The 21165-nt window shown below is 41.6% G+C and overlaps 2 protein-coding genes across 22 annotated transcripts in view; one reads left to right on the forward strand and one right to left on the reverse strand.

The window, feature by feature from the left end:
• Window positions 1–21165, forward strand: part of KIAA0319L (KIAA0319 like) — a 128292-nt gene that overhangs the window by 23718 nt on the left and 83409 nt on the right. The gene's annotated exons all lie outside the window — the stretch shown is intronic.
• Window positions 13622–15414, reverse strand: LOC711964 (actin, cytoplasmic 1-like). The gene is given in 4 exon segments (XM_077964031.1): window positions 13622–14478; window positions 14480–14777; window positions 14780–15167; window positions 15169–15414. Coding segments are annotated over 4 exon segments (1116 nt in total). The 5' UTR covers window positions 15331–15414; the 3' UTR covers window positions 13622–14210.

The raw sequence follows: 21165 nt of genomic DNA on the forward strand, positions 1-21165 counted from the left end.
TAGCTGATATGTATCTGTTGGGCAGCTAGTTCCATGAGGAGTTTGTCTTTGTTCAGAATGATCTTTAGGAAAAATGGAAACACCACAGTGAAGGGAAAGAAGTCAGAATACGTACACAAAGCCTATTAATTCTTGTGTAACAGTTAGTGTAGTTTCAGCAAATCATCTACACCATACATTTAAAAAACTATACTCTTAACAAAGCTAGGCACATAGCAAAGGCAGTGAATAGTAATTATTTTCAAAGGACTGCTTTGTGAGGCAGCTGCCACCTTTCAATCCAACCTGTGTGTAGTTGAGGAAAAAAATGTTACCCCTTTTGAAAAGGAGGAGAGAGGGCAATGGTTATTACCCTGGCTTTTTTCAAACTTCATAATACCTGATTGTGTCCTTCAAAGGATTTAGTTACCTCCTCTGCCTTGTTTCTGAATGTGCTAACCCCTGCAGGTAGAACTGATGTGGAGAGTAAGGTGGAACCATTTTTTTTGGTATTTGTTTATTAGTGGGTATGCAGGTGACAGACATGCTGACAGTCAAAAGGAAGGTGGAAGGTGTTCCCTGAGGAGGTTTGTTTTTGAGTGGTTCCTGTGAATTGTTTTTGGGATTGATAATGTGCCTGCTTATCTCATTTTCGTGTGGCAGCCATCTTGGCTGAGACCCATTGCTTCTGAGAGAATGCATACTTTTGATGATAGCTGTAGGAAGGCAGATGGTGTAGAGTCATAGTTCAATTACTGAGTAAAGAAACACATTTAAGGCTGTGCCTTTCTCCTTGATAATAGTTCATGTATAGGTGTAATTATCAAGGGAAAGCTTTGAATGAAGTCTTGACCATATTAGAAAATTGCAAGATTTCAAGAAAATAATTTTAGCTTCAATGACTGTAAATATTAATTGCAAATTTTGTCTGCAAAATACTCTAACCATGTATTTTTTTCTGCCAGTGAAAACTCCACCCCAGAGAAGAATTTATCGACTGCTTTTTTTTTCTTTTTTGAAATAATACTGGTAACTCATTCTCTCTACTCTTATTTCCACCATCACAGCCTTTCCTTTGGGATAGTTTGATGAATTTGGTTAGAATGTACATTTCTGGACACTTTAACAGTAAGATTCCTGAAACAGGGTATGTTCTGTCTCTGGTCCCTACTTGATTGCTAACCAGGGCAGTTTCCAAGTTTGCTTGAGAAGCCAAGCTTGTTACCTGAGATTTAAGAATGCCAGAGGCAACAGCACTTTCTTTAAATACTTCCAGAGTTGTTCACAGCTTTCTAAAAGTATTTAATGAATTTCTTTCTGGCAATAATTCATATATCCTGTAGACTTTTCCACTCTGCTACTTGGAATTATGAAACCTGGTCTAGATTTTGTGCCAGATATATTAGAATTCTGTCTTTTGAGAGGTGGTGATGTAAGTAAGCATTGCTAGTTCCAGAGCCTCCTGTTTTGGGGATCCTCCAGGTAATACATATGGGAGCCCTGCTTTCTCTGCTTTGCTATGATTTTAGAAAGAGGGGGATTGGCTTTGCTCCACTGTTATCACCCTGGGTAAGCTTTCTACATGCTCCTACCAACAGTGCGTTCCAGACTTTCCCAAAGGATTTTCAGTCTAAGGTTCTACCAACTGTAAGCCATTTTTTGTAAGGATTTAATATTGCTTTTGCCTGGGCCCTGGGAGCAGAGCCAGGGTATGGCAGCGTGGGCAGGGAGAGGAACTGATCTAAAATTGGAGTATATTTTCATCTTACCTTTTATCCCAGTTACTTCTAGAATCCAATATTGACTCTACTAATGCCTTTCTGCTTCCTCCCTTCATGAACTCTTTGTCCCAAGAGTATCAACAATGAAAATTTAATCTTAGGTTAAATTATTCTTCAAAGGTTAACTATCTGGTAAATGATGGACCTAGAACTGAAACTAGAATCATTTAAGACGTTCACTGTCTTTTAACCACCTAAGACAAAGAAGTATGATCCAGGGAATAGATGAAAAAGAACTGTTGTTTTCTTTTCATATATTTATTGTTGAACACATGATGTAACAACATTAAATAACATTTAATTTTTAAAAACTCAGTCAAAATCCCACGAATTAAACATGTGAACTGAGAGATCAGAGTACCTCTTCCTTTTTTTTTTGAGACAGAGTCTCACTCTGTCACCCAGGCTGGAGTGTAGTGGCACAGTCTTGATCACTGCAACCTCTGCCTCCTGTGTTCAATGATTCTCCTGCCTCAGCTACTGCTACTCGGTGCCTACCACCACGCCCAGCTAATTTTTGTATTTTTAGTAGAGATGGGGTTTCACCATGTTGGTCAGGCTAGTCTCGAACTCCTGACCTCAAGTGATCCACCTGCCTCGGCCTCCCAAAGTGCTGGGATTACAGGTCTGAGCCACTGCGCCAGGCCTACCTCTTCCTCTTTTTTTTTTTTTTTTTTTTTTTTTGAGAGGGAGTCTCGCTCTGTCACCCAGGCTGGAGTGCGGTGACGCGATCTCGGCTCACTGCAAGCTCTGCCTCCTGGGTTCACGCCATTCTCCTGCCTCAGCCTCCCGAGTAGCTGGGACTACAGGCGCCCGCCACCTCACCCGGCTAGTTTTTTGTATTTTTTAGCAGAGACGGGGTTTCACCGTGTTGGCCAGGATGGTCTCGATTTCCTGACCTCGTGATCCGCCCGTCTCGGCCTCCCAAAGTGCTGGGATTACAGGCTTGAGCCACCGCGCCCGGCCCTACCTCTTCCTCTTATTGGAAACCATTGAGATTAGTTTTATTAGCAACACTATAGCCGGCTAACCTCCCCTAGGCCTCACATTTCTTTTATAGGAGCTAGCTTTTCCTAGGCCTCACATTTTTTACTTGTAGTCATTGTCAAAGATATAAGGGCCTGAGTCTTTCAAGATGACCGACTAGAGGTGTAGAATTCAGTAGAGAAGTGACAGAAAACACATGAGACATTGAGGGAGAGGGAAGCGAGGTGGACAACCCAGCCAAGATTGACTGGGAGCCAGAGGGGCTTCCCAGTGTGGAGAAAGAATCAGTGAGCAATCCCCAGCAGTCCACATTCTCACCATCTTCTGTAATCCTAGCCACGGGAGAGTGCTTTGACCGTTGTGGGCCCTGATACTGGCAGAGGGAGCTCCCTGGAGCCTGTGTGATGTCATTGCTCCAGAGAGGGAACTCACACTGAGTCCCATGCATCCCCCAGGTCCCTAGTGGGACACAGCACCATTTTGAGAGTCCAGCCCTCACCAAAGTGTATCCTGCTCTGGGGCCCAACAGCCCCTGCCTCTCTACATCCCTGGAGCCCCCCTGACATTCCCTCGCATCTGCCTAGAGGTCTCTAGCAGCAAGAAACTGGTTGGGTCCAGAGGAACCGCAGGGTCCACACAGTGTCCTGCATACCAGGGAAAGGGCAGTGCAGTGTATCAGGGAGGCTGCTCCCAGGACAAAGGGTGCCAAAGTGCAAGCTCCGCAGAGTATGAAACCTGCCTGCCTGGGGCCACCGCCACTAACAGCAGCCCCATCCCCTTCAGCAACAGGCTGCCATATACTTTCTTGTGCCATGAGGACATGATCTCCTTGCCAGCTGCTACAGTCACTGCTGCTGCCGGAAGCTGAAGCTTATGTTCCCCAGAGCCTGAAACCTACCTGCCTGGGGTGACTATTACAGATAGCAGCCCTGCCTCCCCCTTGTCTCCCACAAGTAGGGCTGCTGCACACTTTCACGTACCCTGAGGACAGCCTTTCCCTGCCCACTGCTGCTGCTGTTGCCATGCCAATCAAGTATGCTGCCCACTGACAACTGTAGCCTAAGCCACTGAGGAAATCACAGATGCCACTGATGGTGTTTGTGGCTGAAGAAATCATATGGAGACTACACTGCTGCAAACATCCAGAATCAAAGCCAAAGTGCCCTATCCAACCAACACTGTAGATACATCTGTAAGAAAAAATCTTCCCCTGTGAAAGCCAATTCAAAAAATTAGAAGTGACTGTTACACTTGATACACAGTTATCAACAAAAGGACTCAAGAAAAATGAAAAGGCAAGGAAATATGGTATCTTCAAAAGAACACAATAATTCTTCAATAACAAACTCCAGTGAAAATTTTATGAACTGCCTGAAAATTCAAAATAATGATATTAAAGAGGCTCAGTGATATGTATGGGAACACAGATACACAAAACAAAGAAATCAGAAAAACAATTTAGGATATGAACGAGAAATTCACCAAAGAGATAGCATAAAAAAGAACCAAACAAAAATCCTAGAACTGAAGAACTAAGTGAATGAAATAAAAAATACAATTGAGATTTTTAGAAATAAACTAGATGATAAAGCAGAAGAAAGAATTTCAGAACTTGGGCTGGGTGCAGTGGTTCATGGCTGTAATTCCAGCATTTTGGGAGGCTGAAGCAAGCAGATCGCTTGAGTCCAGGAGTTGGATGGGCAATATAGTGAAGCCCTGACTTAAAAAAAAAAAAAAAAAAACCTGGGCATGGTGGTGGTGCATGCATGTAGTCCCAGCTATTCAGGAGGCTGAGGTGGGAGGATTGCTTGAACCTGTGAGACTGAGGTTGCAGTGAACTGTGATCGTGTCACTGCACTCCAGCCTGAGTGACAATGAGACCCTGTCTCAAAAAAAAAAAAATAATTTCAGAACTTGAAGACAGGTCTTTTAAAATAACCCAGTTAGATAAAATAAAAAGAAAAAGAAAAAAGAAAGCTGTTGTGACATATGGGATACCATAAAGTGACCAAAAATCTGAATCTTGGATATATATCCCAGAAGGTGAAGAGAAGTTTAATGGCATAGAAAACTGATTAAACAAAATAGCTTTAAACTTCCTAAATTTAAGAAGAGATTTAGACATCCAGATACAGGAAGCTCAGAGATTCCCAAATAAATACAACCCACAAAGATCTCCTTGGCACATGATAGTCAAACTGTCAAAAGTGAAGACAAAAAGAATTCTAAACACAGCAAGAGAAAAGCATCTACTCACATATAAAGGAATCCTGATCAGACTAACAGCAGATTTCTCAGCAGAAACCTGGCAAGCCAGGAGGGAATGAGATGATATATTCAAAGTGCTGAAGGAAAAAAACAAACCTGCCAGTTAAGGATACTATACCTAGTGAAGTTATCCTTCATAAATGAAGGAGAAATGAAGACTTTCCCAGACAGGAAAAAACAGATAATTAATCACCACTAAACCAGTCCTACAAGAAAAGATTAAGGGAGTCCTACATTTGGAAGTGAAAGAATAATATCTACCATCGTGAACTCGTGAAAGTATACAACTAACTAGTAGAGCAAGCACACAGATGAGAAAGAGAAAGGACTCACTCATTTTATCTTCAAACAATAACAATAAGAAAGGAACAAAAGATATGAAAATAACCAGAAGGCAATTAACAAAATGACAGTAGTAAGTTCTCACATATCAATAATCTTGAATGTAAACAGATTAAAATTTCCACTTAAAGGATATGGACTGGGCCAGTCATGTGGGTGCATTCTTTTAGTCCCAGTACTTTGGGAGGCCAAGATGGGAAGAATTTCTTGAGCCTGGGAGTTTGAGACCAGCCTGGGCAACATAGTGAGACCTCATCTCTACCAAATAACAGCAACAATAACGACGACAACAACAACAGACTGTCAGAATAGATAAGAAAACTTGACCCAACTATATGCTGTGTACAAGAAACTCACTTTACTTGTAAAGATAACTATAGACTGAAAGTAAAGGGATGGAAAAAAAATACTCCATGCAAATGGAAACCAAAGGTGAGCCGGAATAGCTTTACTTGTATCAGGTAAAACATACGTTAAGTCAAAACCAGTAAAAAGAAGGTCATTATATAATGATAAAAGGATCCATTCAGCAATAGGGTATAACAATTCTAAATGTATATACAGCCAACACCAGAGCACTCAAACGTATGAAGCAAATATTACAACTAAAGAGAGAGGTAGACTAATACAATAATAGTTGGGAACTTCAACACCCCCTTCTCAGCAATAGACAGATTATCTTAACAGAAAAATCAACAAAAAACATTGGATTTAAACTCTGCTTTAGACCAAATGGATCTCACATTTACAGAACATTTCCTCTAACAACTGCAAAATACACATTCCCATCAACACATGGAACATTCTGCAGGATAGACCGTATGTTAGACCACAAAACCTCAACAAATTTAAAAAAATCAAAATCATATTAAGTATCTTCTCAGACCACAATTGAGTAAAACAAATCCATAACAAGAGAAACTTTAGAAACTATAGAAATACATGGAAATTAAACAACATGCACCGGAGTGACCATTGGATCAATGAAAAAATTAAGAAGAAATAAATTTCTTGAAACATTTTGGGAGGCTGAGTCAGGAGGATCACTGGAGACCAGGAGTTCAAGACGAGTCTGGACAACATAGTGAGACCTTGTCTCTACAAAATAATTAGCCAGGTGTGGTGGTGCATGCCTGTAGTCCTAGCTACTCAGGAGGCTGAGACAAGAGAATCACTTGAGCCCAGGTGTTTCAAGTAGCAGTGAGCCATGATTGTGCCACTTTGCTCCACCTGGGTGACAGAGTTAGACCCTGTCTCTAAAAAGAAAAAAAGAAAAAAAAATTTCTTAAATGTAAATGGAAAGAAACATACCAAAACCTATGGGTTACAGCAAAAGCAGTGCTAAGAGGGAAGTTTACAGCAATGAACACCTACATCAAAAAAGTAGAAAGATTTGAAATAACCTAATGATGGACCTTAAGGAACTAGAAAAGCAAGGACAAACCAAACCCAAAATTAGTAGAAGGAAAGAAATAATAAAGATCCGAGCAGAAATAACAAAATAGAGACTAAAAAAATAAAAAAAATAAATGAAATGAAAAGTTGGTTTAATGAGAAGATAAACAAAGTCAATAAACCGCTAGCTAGACTAACCAAGAAAAAAAGAAGAGTCAAAATCAGGAATGAAAAGGAGACCTTACAACTGATATCACAGAAATGCAAAAGATATCAGAGACTACTATGAACATGAACTATACATGAACAAACAGGAAAACCTAGAGGAAACTGATGAATCCCTGGATACATAAAACCTACCAAAATTGAATAAGGAAGAAATGGAAGACCTGAAGAGACCAATAACAAGTCACAAGATTGAATCAATAATAAAAAATCTCTCAACCAAAAAAGCCTAGGACCTGATGGCTTTGCTGTCAAATTCTACCAAACTAATAAGCAAGAACTAATACCAGTTCTTCTCAAACTAGTCCAAGAAATAGAAGAGGCAGAAACTGTCTCTAATTCATAGAATTCTTCATAATTCTCTGAAGCCAGCATTACCCTGATACCAAAACTAGGCAGAAACACACACAAAAAAACTGCAGGCCAGTATCCCCAATAAACATAGATGCAGATATCTTCAACATAATATTAGCAAAACAAATTCAACAGCACATCAAGAAAATACATCATGATCAAGTGGGATTTATCCCAGGGATGCAAAGATGGTTCAACAAATGCAAATCAATAAAATTATACATCACGTCAACATGATGGAGGACAAAAACCATATGATTATCTCAGTAGAGAAAAAGCAACTGATAAAATTCAACAACCTTTGTTTCCAGAAGTGCTTTTGAAAGCATAAAATTCAGTATCCCTTCATGATAAAAATGCCCAACAAATTAGGCATAGAAGGAGCAGCCTCAACCTCCTGGGCTTAAGCAGTTCTTCCACCTCAGCCTCCTGAGTAGCTGGGACTATAGGTGCATGCTGCCACACCTGAATAATTTTTTAAATTTTTTGCAGAGACAGGATCTTGCTATATTGATTGCCCAGGCTGGTCTTTAACTCCTGGCCTCATGTGACCCTCCTGCAGTCTTTCCACCTTGACCTCCCAAAGTGTTGAGATTATAGGCATGATCCACTGTACCCAGCCTCTAAAATTTTTGTGGAACCACAAAGACCCCTAATAATCAAAGCAATTTGAACAAAAAGAATAAAGCTGGAGGCATCATACTACCTGACTTCAAAATATATTATAGGCTGGACACAGTGGCTCATGCCTGAGCAACTTAGTGAGACTTCATCTCTACAAAAAATTTAAAAAATTAGACAGGGATGATGGTATGCATCTGTGGTCCCAGCTATTTGGGAGGCTGAGGCAGGAGGATTGTTTAAGCCCAGGAGGTTGAGGCTGCAGTGAGCTAAGATTGGACCACTACACTCCAGCCTGGGCAACAAAGTGAGATCCTGTCTCTAAAAACCCACAAACATATATATATACACACATACACATATGTACATATATACATATATGTGAGTTTTTAATATATACATGTATATGTATATAAAATTCTAGTAACCAAAACAACAGACAGCATGGTATTGGTATAAAAACAGACAGACACATAGAGTAATGGAACAGAACAGAGAACTCAGAAATAAACCCACGTATTAACAGCCAATTGATTTTTGACAGAGGTGCCAAGGACACACATTGGGGAAAGGATATCTGGTTCGACAAATGGTGCTGGGAAAACTGGACATTTATACACAGAAGAATGAAACTAGAGCCCCTGCCTCTCATCATATACAAAAATCAACTCAAAATGGATTAAAGACTTAAATACGAGACCTAGAACTATAAAACTACTGGGAAGAAACATAGGGGAAACACTCTAGCATATTGGTCTAGGCAAAGATTTTATGGCTAAGACCCTACAGGCACAGGCTACAAAACCAAAAATAGACAAATGGGATTATATTAAGCTAAAAAGCTTCTGCACAGCAAATGAAACAACAAAGTGAAGAGAGAACCCGTTGAATGGGAGAAAATATTTGCAAAATATCTGTCTTGTGACAAGGGACTAGTATCCATAATACACAGTGAATTCAAACAACTCAATAGCAAAAAAAACCTACACAGCCCCATTAAAAAGTGGGCAGAGGCCGGGCGCGGTGGCTCACGCCTGTAATCCCAGCACTTTGGGAGGCCGAGGTGGGTGGATCACAAGGTCAGGAGATCGAGACCACGGTGAAACCCTGTCTATACTAAAAATACAAAAAATGAGCCAGGCGCGGTGGTGGGCGCCTGTAGTCCCAGCTACTCGGGAGGCTGAGGCAGGAGAATGGCATGAACCCAGGAGGCGGAGCTTGCAGTGAGCCAAGATCGCGCCACTGCACTCCAGCTTGGGCCAGAGAGCGAGACTCCGTCTCAAAAAAAAAAAAAAAAAAAAAAAAAAAAAAAAAGTGGGCAAAGGATCTACATATCCAGACATAAAAATGACTAACAGATATGTGAAAAAATGTTCAACATCACTAATTATTAGCGAAAGGAAAATCAAAACCACAATGAGATATCATCTTACCCCAGTTAAAATGGCTGTTATCAAAAAGGCGAAAAACAACAGATGCTGGCGAGTATGTGGAAAAAAGAGAACTCTCATATGCTATTGGAGGGAATGTTAAGTAGTACAGCCATTATATAAAACAGAATGGAGATTTCTTAACAAACTAAAGATAGAACTACTATATGATCCAGCAATCCCACTACTGAGTATTATTTATCTAAAGGAAAGAAAATTGGTATATTAAAGGGATACATGCACTCCCATGTTTATTGCAGGACTGTTCAAAATAGCAAAGGTATGGAATTAACCTAAGTGTCTATCAACAGATGAATGGATAAATAAAATGTCACATATTTATGCAGTGGAACGTACTATTTGGCCTTAGAATGAAATCGTGTATTTTACAGCAACACGGATGGAACTAGAGGTCATTATTTTTTATTTATTTATTTATTTATTTATTTATTTATTTATTTATTTTTGAGATGGAGTCTCACTCTGTCACCCAGGCTGGAGTGCAGTGGCCGGATCTCAGCTCACTGCAAGCTCCGCCCCCCGGTTCACGCCATTCTCCTGCGTCAACCCCCCGCGTAACTGGGACTACAGGCGCCCGCCACCTCGCCCGGCTAGTTTTTTTTTGTATCTTTTAGTAGAGACGGGGTTTCACCGTGTTAGCCAGGATGGTCTCGATCTCCTGACCTCGTGATCCATCCGTCTCGGCCTCCCAAAGTGCCGGGATTACAGGCTTGAGCCACCGCGCCTGGCCACAAGGTCATTATTTTAAGTGAAATAAGCCAGACGGAGACAAATACTGCATATACTTAATCAAATGGGGGAGCTAAAAAAGTTGATCTCATGAAGATAGGAAGTAGAATGATAATTACCCGAAGCTGGGAAGGATGTGGTTGTAGGACAAGTGAGAGGATGAGGAGAGGTTGATTAATGAGTATATACACACAGCTAGATAGAAGGAACAAATTCTAATGTTCCATTGTAGAGTAAGGTGACTATATTTAACAACAATGTGTTGTATATTTAAAAATAACTAAAAGTGAGGCCTTGAAATGTTCTTAACACATAGAAATGATAAATGCTTGTGGTGATGGATATCCTAAATACCTTGACTTGGTCACTATACATTCTATGCATGTAACAAATACAGGTATCCCATAAATATGTACAAACTTTATCAATAAAACATTTTTTAAAAAGATGTGCTTCTGATCATCTTTCTTTTCCTAGGCTCTACTCCCTTAAGATAAGGCAAAGGATCCAGTTTGTCAGATAAATTGCAGAAGTCAGAGATCTCACCCAGTACTAAGTTCTAGTGATTATTTAGGAATAAAACAGTCAAGAGGTACAGTCAAGTAGGGAGAATTGGGGACATTTTGTATGACTCCCCAAGTTCTTTCTTCCCTCATTGAACATGTTCACTTGGGCCTATAGTAATGGATGAGGTCTCTAACAGAGGCTTCCAGGGTCGCCTGACAAAACTTGGACAGTGTTTGGGTTATGAAACATTTCTTTTTTATACCGTGATACCTGTATAGCTTATGCGACATTCTTGAGGGAACCATGGACACAAAGAAGGCATTTTCAGTACAAACCAGTCTTACAACTTTCTCCCCTGCTTTTATCTCCTATTTCAAAGGTCTAGATTTTACCAGAGCTGCTAGCAACAACCAGGGAATATAATTTTTTGTTATTTTTTCTTTGACCTAGTAATCCCTGTTAGTCCCCATGACTATTTCCCCGAGTCTAAATATGTTTCCACCAAGTTCAATTGGTAAGACTTGCCCCATGATTTGCCTCAGAGCTTTTTGCCATTTTATACCAAGGACGAATAGGTAGTCATCCTGTCATTAGTTCCTCTTAGTTTTCCATCCTCTTCTTTTTCTTGCTATAAAGTGCCTTAACCATTATGATTTGTCAGTCTCATTTGACATTCTTGTGTAACTTGGTGCTTTTTGACTCACTTGCACTTAACTCTCCTTCCCCTCCCAACTTTTAAAATGTGACTAGAATCCATTGAGTTAATAAACCCCATCTATACTTAGACTTGTTAGTTAAGAGATTAGATAGAATATTTTGAGACTGGCTTTCTCTTAGAAAAAGACACTGGTTTTCTTCTGGCCTGCAGGCCATGGCCATTCATTCTCTCATATTCCGTGTATCTCTGAGTTGGGAGGTAGGGTTAATGTCTTTAACACTCTTCACTGTCACTTCTTGAATATTCCTCCTCCACTTTCATGCAAAAACTTCTGCTCTTTGAGGTTTATACCACTTTCTACCCATAATCATTACTCATCTACCAACCCTCATTTACCACCCTCATTTATTGCAGCATATGGGCCTCATCTTCTTTCAGACTCCCATCATCAACTTGGATGTCTTCAGTATGACCCACCTGATACCTGGCTACCTGGTTTCCTGACATTTTTGTTCATTCATTCTTTCAAAACCTCATTCATATACACACATGCATTTATTTATGCATTTGTTGAAAAAGATTTTTTGAGCACCTACAATGTAATATTCCAAACTCTATGCTAGAATTAGAGATGCAAGGGTAAAAGAATAAGAGAAGACAGAAAACCAAACGTGGTCCTGGAAGTTACAGTGTAGTGAGGGACAAAGACATGGAGCCAATGGTTGTTGAGCTGAAACCTCATGTGAGGAGTTAACTGGATGGAGAAAGGAGTCAAGAGAGTTCTAGGTAGAGGAGGCAGCATGTCAAAGGCACAGTAAGGGGAGGGAGAATGGTCCATTTCAGGGATTGAAGAAGGCTGGATTGGAACATAGGGAAGGAGGGAATGTGTGGTACAAGCTGGAGCCAGAAAGGTAGGTAGGGTCCAAACCATACAAGATCTTTTTTTTTTTTTTTGAGATGGAGTTTCACTGTGTTGCCAGGCTGGAGTGCAGTGGTGCGATCTCAGCTCACTGCAACCTCCGCCTCCTGGGTTCAAGCGATTCTCCTGCCTCAGCCTCCCAAGTAGCTGGGACTATAGGTGTGTGCCACCAAACCCAGCTAATTTTTGTATTTTTAGTAGAGATGGAGTTTCACCATGTTGGCCAGGATGGTCTCGATCTCTTGATCTCTTGATCCACCCACCTTGGCCTCCCAAAGTGCTGGGATTACAGGCATGAGCCACCGTGCCTGGCCCATACAAGATCTTTTTAAGTTATGTTAAAGATTTTGGTTTTCATTCTAAGAGGCCTGGGAAGCCATTGAAAATTTTATTTAAATTTTTAAAACTTACTTTTCAAAAGAAAATAATACAGGTACATTATATAGATTCAAAAGATATAAAAGGATAGGCTGGGCACAGTGGCTTATGCCTGTAATCCCAGCACTTTGAGAGGCCAAGGAAGGCGGATCACAAGGTCAGGAGTTTGAGACCAGCCTGACCAACATGGTGAAACCCTGTCTCTACTAAAAATACAGAAATTAGCCAGGCGTGGTGGTGTGCACCTGTAATCCCAGCTACTTAAGAGGCTGAGGCAGGAGAATCGCTTGAATCTGGGAGGTGGACATTGCAGTGAGCCGAGATAGTGCCACTGCCCTCCAGCCTGGGTGATAGTGAGACTCTGTCTCAAAAATAAATAAATAAATAAACATGTAAATGGATAAAGAACAAATAAGTCTCCTACTTTCATCTTCAGTCACCTAGCTTCCCCTCCTAAAATTTCATGAATATTCTTCCAAAAATAGCCTATATATGCATATATATATATATATATATATATATATTCTCCCCCCCAACAAATTGTAGCATGCTATACATACTGCTCTGAACCTTTTTCCTCCCCACATAATGTATCCTGGATTTCATTCTATGTTAGAACTGTACAGAGTGGCCTTATTTATTTCAGCAGTTGCATGGATCTTCCTTCTTTCCTTCATTTATTTATTTATTTATTTTTAAATTTTATTTTTTTTTTAAGACAGAGTCTCACTCTGTCACCCAGGCTGGAGTGCAGTGGCGTGATCTCAGCTCACTGCAAACTCCACCTCCCAGGTTCACGCCATTATCCTGCCTCAGCCTCCCAGGTAGCCGGGACTATAGGCACTCACCACCACTCCCGGCTAATTTTTTGTATATTTTAGTAGAGACGGGGTTTCACTGTGTTAGCCAGGATGGTCTCGATCTCCTGATCTCGTGATCCACCCATCTCCCACAGTGCTGGGATTACAGGCATGAGCCACCATGCCCAGCCTATTTAATTAATTAATTAATTAATTAATTAATTTTTTTAAGGTGTGCACTTTTGTTCAACTGGTCTCAAGTCAGTGTACAGGTAAGCCCTGGCTGCCTCCACCCACTCCCAGGGAGACCAAAAGCCTTCAGACATCTCAAGTTGGGGGACAAAAAAGAGGGGGCATGAAGGCTCATCATTCAAAATAAAACAAAATAAAAAAGTATTAAGGCGAAGATTAAAAAAATTTTGCATTACATAATTTACACGAAAGCAATGTTATCACCTCCCCTGTGTGGACTCGGGAGAGGACTGGGCCATTCTCCTTAGAGAGAAGTGGGGTGGCTTTTAGGAGGGCAGGGGACTTCCTGTAACAATGCATCTCATATGTGGAATGACTATTAAAAAAGAAAGAACAATGTACAATCAAAGTCCTCGGCCACGTTGTAGAACTTTGGGGGATGCTCGCTCCAACTGACTGCTGTCACCTTCACTGTTCCAGTTTTTAAATCCTGAGTCAAGCCAAAAAAAACCAAAACAAAACAAAACAAAAAAAAACAAATAAAGCTATGCCAATCTCATCTTGTTTTCTGTGCAAGTTAGGTTTTGTCACGAAAGGGTGTAACGCAACTAAGTCACAGTCCGCTTAGAAGCATTTGCGGTGGACGATGGAGGGGCCAGACTCATCATACTCCTGCTTGCTGATCCACATCTGCTGGAAGGTGGACAGTGAGGCCAGGATGGAGCCACCCATCCACACAGAATACTTGCACTCAGGAGGAGCAATGATCTTGATCTTCATCGTGCTGGGCGCCAGGGCAGTAATCTCCTTCTGCATCCTGTTGGCAATGCCAGGGCACATGGTGGTGCCACCAGACAGCACTGTGTTGGCGTACAGGTCTTTACCGATGTCCACACTTCATGATGGAGTTGAAGATAGTTTCGTGGATGCCACAGGATTCCATGCCCAGGAAGGAAGGCTGGAAGAGAGCCTCAGGGCAGTGGAACCGCTCGTTGCCAATGGTGATGACCTGGCCATCGGGCAGCTCGTAGCTCTTCTCCAGGGAGGAGCTGGAAGCCACTATGGCCATCTCCTGCTTGAAGTCCAGGGCGACGTAGCACAGCTTCTCCTTGATATCATGCATGATTTCCCACTCAGCCATGGTGGTGAAGCTGTAGCTGCGCTCAGTGAGGATCTTCATGAGGTAGTCAGGTCCCTGCCAGCCAGGTCCAGACACAGGATGGTGTGGGGGAGGGCATACCCCTCATAGATGGGCACAGTGTGGGTGACCCTGTCACCGGAGTCCATCACGATGCCAGTGGTACGGCCAGAGGCGTACAGGGACAGCACAGCCTGGATGGCCACGTACATGGCTGGGGTGTTGAAGGTCTCAAACATGATCTGGGTCATCTTCTCGCGGTTGGCCTTGGGGTTTAGGCGGGCCTTGGTCAGCAGCATGGGGTGCTCCTCAGGAGCCACACACAGCTCATTGTAGAAGGTGTGGTGCCAGATCTTCTCCATGTTGTCCCAGTTGGTGACGATGCTGTGCTCGATGGGGTACTTCAGGGTGAGGATGCCTCTGTTGCTCTGGGCCTCGTCGCCCAACATATGAATCCTTCTGACCCATGCCCACCATCATGCCCTGGTGCCTGGGGTGCCCCACGATGGAGGGGAAGACGGCCCGGGGGGCATCGTCGCCCGCGAAGCCGGCCTTGCACATGCCGGAGCCGTTGTCCACAACGAGCATGGCGATATCATCATCCATGGTGAGCTGGCGGCAGGTGTGGACAGGCGGTGGAGCAGCGAAGGCGAGGCTCTGTGTTCGTGGGGCGGACGCGGTCTCAGCGGTCTATTTATTTTTTATTTATTTTTTTGAGACAGAGTCTCACTCTTTCGCTCAGGCTGGAGTATAATGGTGCAATCTCGGCTCACTGCAACCTCTGTCTTCCGGGTTCAAGTGATTCTCTTGCCTCAGCCTCCTCCAGTTGCTGGGATTACAGGCGTGCACCACCATGCCCAGCTAACTTTTTGTATTTTTAGTAGAGACGGAGTTTCCCTATGTTGGCCAAGCTGGTCTTGAACTCCTGACCTCAAATGATCCACCCGCCTCAGCCTCCCAAAGTGCTGGGATTATAGGAGTGAGCCACTGCGCCCAGCCTTCTATGGTTTATTTAACCAGTTATCAACTGATGACTGTTTAAGCTGTTTCCAATTATTTTCTAACTCAAACATTATGCCGTGAATATTTTTGATATTGTGTCACATGGTGCTAGTTTATTTGTACAATAAAATTCCAAGTTTAGCTACCTTTATTTTATATAGGCTGAATTTCTTTTCTTCAGAGCATTTATATTAGTTTCCAATTCTATATATTTATTGTCTTTTAATCTCTGTCTCCCCCATCTAAGTTATAAACTCTACCAAAGTAATGCCCAGCATGCAGCAGGTGCTCAAAAATACTTGTTGAATGGATGAATGAATAAGAAGATAAGGATGATAGCTAGGAGGGAAGTAGGGTTGCTTCAATTTTGAAAAGAATGGAGTTCATTGAGGTTGCTCATGCTTGAGGCCGGAGAACCACTAGAGGGCAGGAGTTCAAGACCAGCCTAGGCAACATAGTGAGACCTCATCTCTACAAAAAAATAAAAACATAAAAAAATAACTGGGTGTAGTGGCACACATGTGTAGACCCAGATATTTGGGAGGCTAAAGTGGGAGGATTGAACCTAGGAGTTTGAGGCTGCATTGAGCTGTGATTGCACCATGATAGGATGAGACCCTGTCTTAAAGGAAAAAAAAGAGGCTGGGTACAGTGGCTCACGCCTATAATCCTAGCACTGTGGGAGGCTGAGGCGGGCGGATCATGAGTTCAGGAGTTTGAGACCAGCCTGGCCGATATGGTGAAACCCCATCTCTACTAAAAATATAAAAATTAGCCAGGTGTGGTGGCGCACGCCTGTAGTCCCAGCTGCTTGGGAGGCTGAGGCAGAAGAATCGCTTGAACCTGGGTGGCAGAGGTTGCAGTGAGCCAAGATTGTGCCACTGCACTCCAGCCTGCGTGACAGAGTGAGACTCCGTCTCAAAAAAAAAAAAAAGAAGATTTGAGGGTGACTACTGTAGGAAATGAAATAAATAATGAAGGTAGAAACTCGCAGAATAGCCAGGAAGCCCACTGCTGATAAGAATGGAGACCATTAGGGTGAGATCAGTCTGTGAGGTTGGATTATCTTTTTTCCCAGCTCTCAGAACAGATTCATCCATGATTGCCGTTTTCCCAGATAGCTAGGGCAAAGGAATGGAGAATATCAGTACTGGAGAAGTTGAAGTGATGGACTCTAGAATTGGCGCTGCATAAGGACAGATATGAAGATGAATCTGAAACATATCTTCTCTTTCTTTTCCTGAATAATCTCATCTATGCTCATAGTTTTAGTTTCCTATGGGAAGAAAGAGAGAGCAAAGTTCTTCTTTAAAAGAACTTTGAAAAGATATCTTTTCACTGGTCTGGTTTGAGCACATAGATCCTGGTCTGGAGACTGATAAGAGATGGGTCTGGAGACAGAGGTCAGGCCATGCTACACAGAATTTTGAAGGCCACTGTGTGAGGTTCAGGAAGGTCTCCTAAGCACCGTATAATCAAGGTCTGCTCTGTTAAGTGGTTTTACTTTTATTTCTTGTAACAGGAAGATAAAGAATTAGGGTGTTTTAATTGTCACTGAAAGGCAGCAGGGAAGCAGCCTGGGCTGGAAATGTGGATCCACATTTGAGAGCAGTGGAAGTTTATATAGAATTAGAAGCCATCATATGGTTGAAGTTATATAGGGGGGAAAAAAAACTATAGTTCACTGTGCTGAATCACTTTTATTTTTTAAAAACAGATATAGCTTACAATCACTTTTAATTCTTAGCATGTTCTTTCTAAGCCTCTGGGCCTTTGTTTGAGTATTCTAGTTTCTACCTTCTACCTGTATTGATTTATTTTCCTCTCAAAATTTCACGTTCCCAGGGACACCAGATTTGCCTGGTTTATACCTGTCTATCTGTTAAATGGAGATAATTTTAGGGCATTCAGATGGGCTATACCAAATATGCCACATAATTCATTTTAAGTAAGAAATAGCCCCATAACTCATCATCCTCTGACATTAGTCAAACTGTAAGGAGAATTTGAGCAAGCAAGCCTTTTTTTTTTTTTTTTTTTTGCTCTGTCACCCGGGCTGGAGTGCAATGGCACGATCATGGTTCACTGCAACCTCTGCCTCCTGGGTTCAAGCAATTCTCCTGCCTCAGCCTCCCGAGTAGCTGGGATTACAGGTGCCCACCACCATGCCCGGCTAATTTTTGTGTTTTTAGTAGAGACAAGGTTTCACCATGTTGGCCAGGCTGGTCTCAAACTCCTAACCTCAAGTAATCTGCCTGCCTCGGCCTCCCAAAATGCTGGGATTACAGGCGTGAGCCACTGCCCGGCCAATTTTTTAACTTTTATTTTAGGTTCGGGGCACATCTGAAGGTTTGTTATATAAGTAAACTCATGTCACAGGGGTTTGTTATACAGATTATTTCATCACCTAGGTATTAAGCCTAGTACCCAATAGTTATTTTTTCCTGCTCCTCTCCCTCCTCTCACCCTCTACCCTCAAGTAGATTCCAGAGTCTGTTATTCCCTTCTTTGTGTTCTTGAGTTCTCATCATTTAGCTCCCACTTTTTTTTTTTTTTTTTTTTTTTTTTGAGACAGAGTCTCGCTCTGCCGCCCAGGCTGGAGTGCAGTGGCGTGATCTTGGCTCACTGCAAGCTCCGCCTCCCGGGTTCACGCCATTCTCGTGCCTCAGCCTCCTGAGTAGCTGGGACTACAGGCGCCCGCCACCTCGCCCGGCTAGTTTTTTTGTATTTTTTAGTAGAGACGGGGTTTCACCGTGTCAGCCAGGATGGTCTTGATCTCCTGACCTCGTGATCCGCCCGTCTCGGCCTCCCAAAGTGCTGGGATTACAGGCTTGAGCCACCGCGCCCGGCCTTAGCTCCCACTTATAAGTGAGAACATGGAGTATTTGGTTTTCTGTTCCTGCGTAGTTTGCTAAAGATAATAGCCTCCAGGTCTATCCGTGTTCCTGCAAAAGATATGATCTCTTTTTTTTATGGCTGCATAGTATTCCATGTTGCATTTGTACCACATTTTCTTTATCCAATCTGTCATTGATGAACATTTAGGTTGATTCCATGTCTTTGCTATTGTGAATAGTGCTGTAATGAACATTCACATGCATGTGTCTTATGGTAGAACGATTTCTGTTCCTTTGGGTGTGTACCCAGTAATAGGATTGTTGAGCTGATGGTAGTTCTGCTTTTAGTTCTTTGAGGAATTGCATACTGCTTTCCACAATGGTTGAACTAATTTATACTCCCACCAGTGTATAAATGTTCCTTTTCTCCGCAATCTTGCCAGCATCTGTTATTTTTTGGCTTTTTGATAATAGCCATTCTGACTGGTGTGAGATAATATCTCACTGTGGTTTTGATTTGCATTTCTCTAATGATCAGTGATATTGAACGTTTTAAAATATTCTTGTTGGTTGCCTTTATGTCTTCTTTTGAAAAGTGTGTGTTCATGTCCTTTGCCCACTTTTTATTGAGGTGGTTTTTTTCTTGTAAATTTGTTTAAGTTCCTTATAAATGCTGGATATTAGACTTTTGTTAGATGCATAGTTTGCAAATATTTTCTCCCATTCTGTAGATTGTTTCTTTACTCTGTTGATAGTTTCTTTTGCTGTGCAGAAGCTCTTAAGTTTAATTAGATCCCATTTCTCAATTTTGGCTTTTGTCGTGATTGCTTTTGGTGTCTTTGTCATGAAATCTTTGTTTCTATGTTCCTAGGGCGGTATTGCCTAGGTTGTCATTGTCTTCCAGGGTTTTTATAGTTTTGGGTTTTACATTTAGGTCTTTAATCCATCTTGATTTGATTTTTGCATATGGTATAAGGAAGGGGTCCAGCTTTAATCTTTTGCATATGGCTAGCCAGTTATCCTAGCACCATTTATTGAGTAAGCTGTCTTTTCCTTATTGCTTGTTTTTGTCAGCTTTGTCAAAACTTAGATGTTCGTAGGTGTGTGGCTTTGTTTCTGGCTTTGTTTCTGGCCTCTCTATTTTGTTCCATTGGTCTATGTGCCAATTTTTGTACCATTACCATGCTGTTTTGGTTGCTGTAGCCCTGTAGTATAGTTAGAAGTCGGGTAACCTGGTGCCACCAGCACTGGTCTTTTGGCTTAGCATTGTCTGGGCTATTTGGGCTCTTTTTTGGTTCCATAATGAATTTTAAAATAGTTTTTTTTTTTCTAGTTCTGTGAAGAATGTCATTGATAGTTTGATAGGAATGACATTGAGTCTGTAAATTGATTTGGCTAGTATGACCATTTTAATGATATTGATTCTTCCTGTTCATGAGCATGGCATGTTTTTACATTTATTTGTGTCTTCTTTGATTTTTTTCAGCAGTGTTTTATAATTTTCATTGTAGAGATCTTTCTCCTCTCTCTCTGGAATACATGTATTCCTAGGTATTTTTTTCTTTTTGTGGCAATTGCAAATGGGATTGCCTTCCTGATTTGGCTCTTGGCTTGGGTGTTGTTGGTGTGTAGGAATGCTAGTGATTTTTGTACACTGATTTTGTCTCCTGAAACTTTGCTGAAGTTGTTTATCAGTTGAAGGAGCTTTTGGGCCAAGACTATGGGGTTTTCTAGATATAGAATCATGTTGAATGCAAACAGGAATAGTTGGACTTCCTCTCCTCCTATTTGGATGCCCTTTCTTTCTCTTGCCTGATTGCTATGGCTAGGATTTCTAATACTGTGTTGAATAAGATTGGTAAAAGAGGGAATCCTGGTCTTGTGCTGGTTTTCAAAGGGAATACTTCCAGCTTTTGCCCATTCAGTATGATGTTTGTTGGTTGTGGGTTTGTCATAAATGGTTCTTATTACTTTGAGTTATGTTCCTTCCATATCTAGTTTATTGAGAGTTTTTAACATGAAGGGATGCTGAATTTTATAGAAAGCCTTTTCTGTACCTATTGAGATAATCATGTGGTTTTTGTCTTTAGTTCTTTTTATGTGATGAATCACATTTATTGATTTGTGTATGTTGACCCAAACTTGCTTCCTGGGGATGAAGCCCACTTGATTGTGGTGGAATAGCTTTTTGATGTGCTGCTGGATTCAGTTTGCAAGTATTTTGTTGAGGATTTTTGCATTGATATTCACCAAGGATATTGGCCTGAGGTTTTCTTTCTTAGTTGTGTCTTTGCCCAGTTTTGGTATCAGGATGATGCTGGCCTCATAGATTGAGCTGGGGAGAAGTTCCTCCTCTTCAATTTTTTGGAATAGTTTTAGTAGGAAGGTACCAGCTCTTCTTTGTACGTCTCGTAGAATTCAGCTGTGAATCCATCTGGTCTTGGGCTTTTTTTGGTTGGTAGGCTATTTATTACTGATTCAGTTTTAGAGCTCATTATTGGTCTGTTCAGCGAATCAGTTTCTTCTTGGTTCAATCTTGGGAGGGTGTATGTGTCCAGGAATTTATCCATCTCTTCCAGGTTTTCTAGTTTGTATGCATAGA

Source organism: Macaca mulatta, chromosome 1 (genome assembly GCF_049350105.2).
Source record: "Macaca mulatta isolate MMU2019108-1 chromosome 1, T2T-MMU8v2.0, whole genome shotgun sequence".
Classification (NCBI taxonomy): Eukaryota; Metazoa; Chordata; class Mammalia; order Primates; family Cercopithecidae; genus Macaca; species Macaca mulatta.